Consider the following 10612-nt stretch of genomic DNA (forward strand, 5'->3'; position numbering starts at 1 on the left):
TAATGGCTCTTTTGTGTATCTTGTCCTGGAATCAGACAGAATCATTAAGCGAATTCCCATAATTTTGTTAAACAATTAGTGGCATCATTTTTATAGTCTCAAGCTTATGGGGCATACACTGACATTATAGCAAACATATTTTAAACTTATATTACTGCAAAATCAAAAAGTTAAAGAAAATTTTAATACTGGTGACATGTGCTTCAAATATAAAAAGGAGAGAACAAAAATAAAAAACTGAAATAGTATATTGCACATGCAAGAAAAATATAATAATAAAAGTTTTAAAAATTCAAAAATGTAGCTTATAACCACTGACACACTGTGTCAACTAAGAAAATATAGAATACAAGGCTTTCTCATCAAAAATGAGATCCATTTCTTCTTCATATCTGGCCATGACTTACTGTGAGTACAAGCAAATGAATTGAACAGTAGTACAAATATGTAGTTATCAATATCCCCAAAATTCTCAATAGCCCAATTAATTACAATAGCAAACAAACACACTATCATTTTTCACATAAGTTGCTGTATAGCATTTTTAAAAACCTATGAACAGATGGGTATTTGTCACAATTTTTACAGACATAGCAAATCTTTCAACCTTGGTGAACATATTTTTAAACAAAATAAAACTCATTTTGGTTTAGAACATCATCAAGAATTCTAGATATCATTCAGGTGGAAGTTAAGTAGTGAGCTGAAGAGTTATAAATGAGAGGTGCTCCTTTTTTGGAGGCTTCTAGGGGTACAAATGCCATGGGATTAACTGCCCAGCTTCCATTCACATTTTTATAAATGCGGGAGGTGGGTGGGGGTTATAATTGTATTTCACTTCAGCTATTAAAATGGGCCTTACTTCGTATTAGGGGCAGGCAAAATGACCAGAGATTGTTAAGAAAAATTCTAAAAATCATGTCTAAAGAACCCTTGAAATCAGTTTGAGATAATTAGGTCTTTAAATTTTCCAAAGGTTGTTGTAGCAATTTTCTGATGGAGTCCATCTATCCTCTATGTGACAATTTACAAAGTCAAAAATAGAAATGCTATTTTATAGCTTACTCAATAATGTTTGTTCAGTATGGTTATAGGGGAAAAGCAACAGAATTTAACCGTAGTTAAAACCCAGTACATTAAAATGATTCAGAGTAACAGAATAGTATTGAATGCAGCAATATGTGAATTTAAAATATGAATGTAAATCACAAAGTTAAATCTTAAACAAAGCAATCAGCAAAAGCAATAGAATACAGAGATTTTTATAAAACACAGAGTCTGAAATGCCTTAAAAATATAACCTCCAGTCTCTTTAAAGTTCCTTGGGTTTTGTTTTTTTTTATCCATTTAGATGCCTATTGTCAGAAGGCAGAAGATTGGTAAGGGCTGGGCAATGGGGGTTAAATGACATATCCAGGGCCACACTGCCAGGAAGTGTCTGAGGCCAGATTTCAACCAAAGACCTCCCGTCTCTAGACCTGGCTCTCAATTCACTGAGCCACCCAGCTGCCTCCCCAAATTTGGCTAAAGAATTGCAGGAAGCTGAATTTTTCCCCTGGCACTCAGGTGAGGTAAATGAAATTATCAGTACAGTCAAAAGATATCCTCTTAAATACCCCATGCTTGTAAGTTCCTGTTTGGAAAAGCCTCTTCCTTATTTTCTTTCTTTCTCCCTCCCTGTGATCCCCTGCCCCCAGTCCACATGGAGGCTAATTGTAGCCTAAGGAAACAAACATCCCCATTTTTACCAGCCAGTGAAAGTGAGTCCTAGGGTGATGAGTGATCTACTCCAAGGCTAGAGTCTTCTGGGGCTGGGCGGGTGGGTCACCAGGTGATCGAGATCATAGGTCCAAATTGCTGGAGTGGAAAAGCAGGCAATAGGCTGAGCCAGGCCGGGCAGGAAGGGCGGGCAGGATTGAGACCAGGTGAGCAAGAGAGAGACAGGAATGCAGGTAAGCAGGGCCGGTAGCCAGGAGCCGGAGCAGGAGCAATTTGAATCAAACAGGTCCAGATCAAGAGGCTTTTCTGAAAATTCTTGGAGGAACTTGGCTTTAAAACAAAACAAAACAAAACAAAACTAGGCACTAGCTATTAAAAGCTGAACTTAGTAAAGATTTAGGAAAGTTAAAAAAGATTGAGGGCATTTAGTCACAACCCACGTGGTTCGCCAAACTGTTAAGATTAAAATTTTAGTTTCTAGTAATAAAACTATTATATTTTTAGAGGTTTATTAAAGATTAAGAAATAAAGAAAATACAAATATAGAAGGCACGTGGCTAGGAAGGCCAAAAGTCCCATTCAATTTCACTCACTACATCTTGGGAGACGCTTGTCCCTAGAAGCGGAAGCTGAGAGAGAGAACCTGAAGTAGGTGAAGTCAGCTTAAATACAATTTCTGTTCTCTGCAGAGGTGGGAATTCAGGTGAGGTTACAAAGCATTCTGGGAAGTGGCCAAGGACTTCTGGGAATTGAAGTCTGGGGTTCAAATCTCCATTTTTACAAATCCCCGTATATAATTGAATTTTGTTTAACTTCTGTAGTTATTTCTATAGCAGTCATCATCTTTAGTTATATTGGCAATAATTATTATTGCATTTATCACCAAGTTAAGCCTAAAGACTTAGAAAAATGCGACTAGTTTTTAAAGATTTCCTTTTCATTTCAGATTTATACCTACACTGGAGCCAGAGGAAGTAGTAAGCAAGCTCATGAAAGGAATACTAACTGAACAAAAAATGATTTTTGTTCCATCTTCTTTAAGTGTTGTAATAGTGCTGGAAAGGTATGTATCTTTTATGCTTGATTGAGTATTAGAAATTTAAAACTTGGATGTTTATATTAGATTTAAAATGAAAGGTTTAGATAAAGTCTTATTTGTTTACACTGGAATTAAATTATTGAAAATGAATAGACTTAACAACAAACTTAATTTCTGAATTATACTTATGACACTCATGGACCCAAGGCCCCACAAAATCTCTGAGTATATTTGGATCTGATACTAGAGAGTGGCCTCAAGGGAATCAATATCTTTTTTTGACTTGTTATCCCCACCAGATTCTCCATAGAATGACTCTTATCTTGGTTTCCCTACCTATGAGTAACACTGACAAACTTTATTTATTCCACCAAAGAAAATGTCTTAAGATTCAAAGGATTCACTGAGTCTCCAGAACAAATATAGAAACATCAAGTTCTCAGCTAGCCCATTAAAATATTTAAGAGTCTCCCCAAACACTTTGTAGGATTACTGACTAAATCTTCCTCATTCCCCTCAATAATATTAGGGTGGAGAGTTGGCAGTGTCTAGTGTTTTCTAACTTGGGTGATCCTCTATCGATGATCCTTCTCTGAAAATGTTGAGAAAATCTTATTCCTGCAGGACTAGGAGGCAAGTTTCAAATTCAGGAACTTTCTATCTTGTGGGAACTCAGAAATTCAGGTCTTCAAGACTCCAGATTCAGATGAATTCCATCATGACATGTTAAAACAATAAACAAATGTGATTGCATAATCCATCATCTTTTAGGAATAATTGAGAAAAGATCTAGAAGATTGTAGATAGGAAAATGCTATCCTGATTTTCAAATAGGGGAGATGTTATAGACCAATGAGATTGATATCAATCCCTAAAAAAATTCCACAATTTTTGAACATATGGAAAAAGGAGGTATGTAGTGGCCAGTTTGGGCTTCCTAAGAAGTAATACTAAACTAGCTTCATTTCCATCTTTCAGAGTAAAGTGACCATCTGTTAAAAGAAAACAAATCTATGCCATACGAAAATCGGTTAAAGGCATTCAGGTAGTTAGCCTAAAGAAGAGAAAAGTCACAGGATTTAGAGTTGCATGGAGTTTTAGCAGTCAGAGGGGCATAATTTAGAATCAGGAGTCTTCGTCCAGTCTTCTCACTTTACAGGGAAGGAAACTGGGGTCCAGAGAGATGGAGTGATTTGACCACTAGTAAATGGCCACGTTAAGATTTTAAAGCAAGCTCTCCAGCTTCCAAATCCAGGGCTCTTTTCATTATTACATAACGTGTATGATCTCTATCTTTAAGTATTTGAAAGGCAATAATAAGAAAAAGAATTGGTCTATCTTGTTTAATTCCAGAGGGTACAACTATGGTTAGTGACTGAAAATAAAGATTTCAACTCAATAAGAATTTTTTCTAACAATTAAAACTGTTAGAGGAACAGCTAAGATGTTAAGTAAAAGAAAATAGTATCACTCAATCCTCCCTGCTCCTGGATACTATATAACTCATACCCTAATTATTCAGCCCTCTGTCCTTAGTCCCTCTGATCCAGATCACTGGAGGAGGAGGGTCCACAGACTCAACTGCCAGGCTGAAGAAAAGGTCCTCAACATCCTGGACGAGGTGGGAACCTCTGACAGCTGTTGGGAAAAGGAAATGTTCCCCCTCTACTCTCTCTAATCTCTGAGAGGGACCTCAGATTCCAGACAAAGGAAAAACCATCCCTTCCATGGCAAAAGGAAGGGTCTCAGTAATGTTATTCAGATCCACAGAGGATCTGATATTCCCAGGTTTGAGAACCTCAGCACCCAAAATGACTAACATATATATCAACAAAGAACTATTATAATGTCTGTGATTCCCTGAGACACAAATCCAGAAAAAAAAATAATCCAAAACACTTATGAACCGTTGCTCATAAGAAAAAAAGAAAAACTCAAAGAAAAACAAAAATCAGTTAGAATTCTTAGAAGAAATTAAATTATAAAAGAGTTAAAGTTTTAAACATATATGTATCATAAATGAGAGCAATTGAGGAAATAAATGGAAAATAAATGAGAGTGATAGAAGAGAAACTTAGAGAGAGAAATAATAGTTTAATGCAAGAAGTACAAAATCTTGTCCAACTGACACCTTAAAAATAAGAATAGATCCAGAAGGCAAGAAGAAGTATGCATCACAATGTTGGAAAAATAGAATAAAATGTGAGAATAAAGCATATCAAGGAAAGAGAACTTAGTAATTGGACTACTTGAAAGCCACAGCAAAAAACAAAACAAACAAAAAAAAACCTGGATATCACATTTCATGAAATGAAAGAAAACTGCCCAGCCATATTACAAAGAGTTCGAGAAAGCAAAGGATATAGGCCTATAGCCAAGAATAACCTTTCCCACAAATCTGAGAAAAATGCTGCAGGTGAAGTGGGGAAATTGATCTTCAGTGAAATATAATAACCTCTAAATATTTCTAAAGAAAAGAATAGAATTGAATAAAAACATTAAAATATAGACACAGTAGAAAATGACTCAATGGATTGAGAGCCAGGCCTAGAGATGGGAGGTCTTGGGTTCAAATTTGACCTCATAAACTTCCTAGCTTTGTGACAATGGGCAAGTCACAGCCCCCATTGCTTAATCCTTACCACTCTTCTGCTTTGGAACCAGTACATGGTATTGATTCTAAGATAGGAGGAAAGGGTTTTACTAAAGTCAAGTGGAATTTATGGTAGTTTATTTTATAATAGAGGGAAGATATTAAGGAAGAGAGAAAGAGAAGAAAAGGAGAGCGATAGCTGCTCTGGCTTCCTCTGAACCAGGCAAGAATTCAGAGGCCCCAGCCAGGGGAAAGGAAAGGCCAAGGGAAAGGGAAAGGAGTCAGCCTTTATAATCACCACGTGTCAGTTCAATCAGCAGATTCTCTATCGGCCTCAACTCCAGTAGAACTGCCAGGAGCCTCCAGCAGAAGTCTAGCAGAATTGCTTCTCACAGTATGTTCCTCCAAGTGTGTGTCAGTTCCAAATCAAACTTCCAGAAGCACTGCTTTCAGGCCCTTACCTCTTTCTTTTAAAGACCTTTTTTCTTGTGTCACTTCCCTTATCTTTATTTCTACCAATCACACTCTAGGACCACCCAGAAGGCAGTCATTCAATTCTGATTCATCACCCACTCTTTCACACATGGGTCACAGACCTCCTACTTAATGTGTAAAATGGGTGTTCATACCATTTTTTGGTTAAATCCAAAATGGGTAGATCTCCATACTTAACTTTTAAGTACCATCTTTACACTTCTGGGAATTAAATCTAAAAATAGACAGGGGATAACAATTTAATCTTCACAATCAGGGAAGAGCTAAGTACCTTCATTGTTACAATCAGGGGAGAGTCAAATCCAATCTTCACAGTGTGGAAATGCTTTGAACTCAAAGTGTAAACCAGAAAAAATAAGACAGAAGATACTAAGAGGAAGGGTAATTTAGGGAGGGATTAGTGATAAGCACAAAAAAAGACCCAGGTTTCATTGGGAGGAGGAGATAAAAGGAAAGGAAGAAAGGAAAATAAAGAAGGGATGGGGATCAGAAAGGTAAAAGTATAAAAGAATAAGATGGAGGGAAATACACAACTAATGATCATAACTGTGAATTTGAAGATTGAGATCATATATAAAATGCATCCTAATAAGGAGATAAAAAAAGAGGAAAAGCACCCATGAATACAAAAATGTTTATTGCAGGTGGTATTTTTTTTTTTGGTGGTGCCAAAAACCAGAAACCTAAGATGCATGCCCATCACTGGGAAAATGACTGACTATATGGCATTATTCTATAAGAATGAAGAAAAGTTTCAGAGAAATCTTTGATTTGTCTGAATTGATGCAGAGAAGTAGGTAGAACCAGGAAAACAATTTACTATAACATTAATATTGTACAAACAAAGGATTCTGAAAGGCATAAGAACTCTGATCAACTCAGTAGGCAACAGTGATTTCCAAGGATGTCAGAGATTTTTGATCACCATCTACCTCATGATGGAAAGAGGATGGGGAAATGTGCAGAATGAGGCATGAATATAGTCACTGTGGGAATTCATTTTTTTTATTTGAATGCTTTTATATTTTAAGGGGGAAAGAATAGAAAAGATGTCTCCTAAGCTTGGGACAAATGAAAAGGAAATGTTTGTTTTTGGGTGAGAAAGAAGTTATAAAAATTGGTCCTAGTATAAGGGTTGGGATCTGATGTTATAAAACTCTAGTTCTCATTAAAACAGAGGAAACCAGATAAAGGTAGGAGTGGCAGGGCAATGATGTGTGTCTATTCATTATCCAAATGGCTGCTAGATGTATGAGGCTGATATATTGATAGAAGGAACCAAGAAGACTTGGGTATATCTTGATGTTTTCAGTTCAATTTATTTATTTATTATTTTTAAATTTTTCTTTATTTGGGAATTCATTTTGTTAGTAAGGTTTTTGTATTTTTTTTCCCCAGGGGAAAAGGGAGGGAAAAAATAAATGCTTGACAATTGGAAAATAAACAAATTTTAAATCTGTCCAAAAGTGAAATAGATTGCTTTGTATTGTAATGAGTTCCCCTTATTGAAAGTGGATTTTATGACTTAGGTAGAATACAAGACTAGATGCCCCCAAGGTTCTAAATCTTTAATTCCATGAACTCAAGACTATGCAGTCAAATTTTATTCATCCCCTACATGTTATTCAATTGATTTACTCATTTGGTTTCTTTCTGAATAAATCAAGCAATCAGGTACTTCTATGCATTTACATTTAGCAATGCAAATGACTCCATCATTTTCTGGTGCATTTCCCACTGTGTTCAGGGTTTAGGCTTTTGCTTTAAAGAAATTAAACATATCCAATAAGAGGCTTCATAACATAGTGAAAATGAAGACCTGAATCCAAGTGCTGCCTCAGACATCCTGGCTCTGCAGCTAGGGGCAAGCCATTTGACCTCTTAGAAAGGCAACTCTTTGAGACTAAAAATTGCAGAATAGATTCTAAAATACCTTCCAGGAGTTCACTCATGCAACAAATCATCTATCTGTCCAAAAGAAATGAAATATGTTGCATAATATTAGAAAGGAAAATTCAAATCTGTATTTAGTATAAAATATCACTGATTAAACTTCAAATTATTCCTCTCATTAATATTTGCAGTTTTAAAACCTAGAGACTTCAGCTTCTCACTCATCCTAAAGAGTAGTTTCACAAACATAAAGGAGGAGATAATACTTGGAGGCATTTGAATGATATAACAGAGAGAACTCTTGGCAAATTATTTGAATTTTTCTTCAATGAAATATTAGGCAAGGTTCTGAGCTAAGAAGGGGAGAGGAAGGGGGTGGGGAAGAAGAACATCTCTTGATGTTCTAAGCTCAGTCATCTGGTTCAGAGGATGTCCTGAAAGTTCAGGTTCTTGGGGGCAGCTAGGTGTCTCAGTGGACTTTGAGCCAGGCTGAAGTACAGAAAGTCCTGAGTTCACAAAGATTGATTACATGGGTCAGGGGGGATATGACTGGGGATGTAGACTCTAAATGAACATCCTAATGCAAACACCAACAACATGGAAATGGGTTCTGATCAAGGACACATGTAAAACCCAGTGGAATTGCATGTTGGCTATTGGAGGGAGGAATAGAAAATTATTTTTGTAACCAAGGAATAATGTTTGAAATTGACCAAATAAAACAATAATGTTTAAAAAAAAGAAAGTTCTGGGTTCAAATCTGGTCTCATATGTGTCCTAGCTATGTGACCCTAGGCAAGTCACTTTATCCCCATTGCCTAGCCCTTACTGCTCTTTTGTCTTGGAACCATACACACAGTAAAGTAAGAATTTTAAGGATTTTAATATACCTAAAACAAGATAAGAATTTTTTTTTAAATTCAGGTTCTTGATCTTATGTGATATAGGGACTGGAAGGTTTTATTTGAAGGGTAACCAATCCTAAAGACATTTCTTTATTATGCAAATACCTCATAAAAGAAATCCAATACTAATTTATTTGATTTTTTATGCATTATCTTTCTTTTAGAATCTTTCCAGAGCGTTTCCTGAATGCCATGAGACGCATCATCAATGTTAAATTTGATGCAGTGATTGGATTCAAAAACAAAGTCCAATAAGTACATTGGGCTTCTTTCCTGAAGAGGATCTGATGTTTGAGATGCAGATTACTTGAACATTTGGGGATTTCTATTCTTCCAATCCTTTTTCACTAGTAATAAAATTTGGGGATTTCCATTTTTCCAATTCTTTTTCACTAGTAATAAAATTTTCTTGAACAACACTGATTTTCATTTGCCCCCAGGCAGTAAACCAATCTCAATCAGGTTCTGGATGATCTTGGGCAATATGGTGACTTGAAGGCATGGAAGGAAGGCCCATTTCCAGTGATAGGATAATGCCCTCATTATTGCACCTTCGCATCATAGACCATCTCAAGAATGGTTCACAGCCTCCTCTGATGTGTACAACAATAGCTCTCAAATCTTTATACTTCAGTTGTATGTGAGTTTCCTAACAGTTCAACATTCTAGAAGAAATGACTCCTTTTTCTACATTATCATCCAAAACATTTTTTAATCAGACTGATAAAATCAATGGTGTAGAGAGTTCTTAGTAAGCAAAGTTATGGTATTCTTGAGAATCTACAACTATTCTTCAAGAGTTTCCTGGGACACTGCAAGTTAGAGACTTATCCAAGTTACTGAGGCAATAACATGTCAGAGAGTAAACTTGAACCCAAATCTGTTGTGTCTCTAATAATTAAAAAAAAAAAAAAGAGCCAAGAGCTGCATAGATATCTGAATGAAGATGATTATAGGGATATTTGGAAACAACTTCCTCTGGAACAAAAATAGCAATTCAGACAATTTGTCACTCCCTCTTTTCCCTTAAATATAGCTTATATTTCTTTTTGCAAAGAGAGTTAAATTATGAGAATATTAAAAGGAAATTTCTGTGGGGTAAAAACAAAAGGCAATAATAAAACTTTTTTTAAAAGATCTTCTATTCTAATACCAAGTTTTCCTTCTCAAGTATGAAACTAAAGAAACTAGAAATGTATTGTTAAAATAAAATATCTCAGCAATAAACTTTTGGACTTGAGGCAAGGAATATACTTACAAACAATGACAATAAAGGAATTAAATTTAAACCTTCAGTATCTGTTTTATTTTGTGTTTCCACACTCCAGGGTAAAGTCTGACTCAAATTAATTCATTTTTCTTAAAAATTGTAAAGAGTATAAAGAAAAAATTTCAAGATTCAAGAAACTTCCTAGATAGGAAATTGCATTTAGAAAAGAAAGGCATGCAATAGAACTAGCTGCAAATGAAATGAACAAATTAGGTTTCTGTTTAAATACACTTGAAAAATTATATCAATAATATATACAACCATGTCAGCAAAGTACTATGAGGGTTTATATTATGCCTCAGAGATCTAAAATTGGGGATGAAGATTTCATGATTCAAAAGAGCTCCCTCATCCTTCTAGATGATTGAAACCTGCCATTTATAGAAGTTATCAGGAAAGAGAAGTACATTGTCACCCAGATTCTAAGGATAGGGACTTAGTGTCTCTTCTTATCAAGAAGCAGCTAAGGGCTATGTGCTTACTCACTAGAGATACCAAAAGAAAGCAAAAATGGTACTTATCCTCAAGGAGTTTATGTCCTGTGATTTGTCCAGTGAAGGCCTAAAGCATCTGCAACAATGATCATATTTGTCATTGTTATGAAAGCACACACATACATAGCCAAAACCCTCAAATAAAACCCTAAATACACTGCTATGGAAGATAGAAAGCTTTGATCCACTTCTCTCTGATTCTAA

At 35.6% G+C, this 10612-nt stretch overlaps 1 protein-coding gene across 1 annotated transcript in view; it reads left to right on the forward strand.

The window, feature by feature from the left end:
• The window catches only part of LOC100016979 (estradiol 17-beta-dehydrogenase 11), a 50963-nt gene extending 41030 nt beyond the window's left edge, over window positions 1–9933 (forward strand). Inside the window, exons 6-7 of the mRNA XM_001370641.4 lie at window positions 2666–2782; window positions 8809–9933. Of these exons, the coding sequence (XP_001370678.1) occupies window positions 2666–2782; window positions 8809–8899 (208 nt within the window). The 3' untranslated portion in view covers window positions 8900–9933. The remainder of the gene's footprint in view (window positions 1–2665; window positions 2783–8808) is intronic.
• The last annotated feature ends 679 nt before the right edge of the window (window positions 9934–10612 follow it).

The sequence above is a fragment of the Monodelphis domestica genome, chromosome 6, assembly GCF_027887165.1.
Source record: "Monodelphis domestica isolate mMonDom1 chromosome 6, mMonDom1.pri, whole genome shotgun sequence".
In the NCBI taxonomy this organism is placed as follows: domain Eukaryota; kingdom Metazoa; phylum Chordata; class Mammalia; order Didelphimorphia; family Didelphidae; genus Monodelphis; species Monodelphis domestica.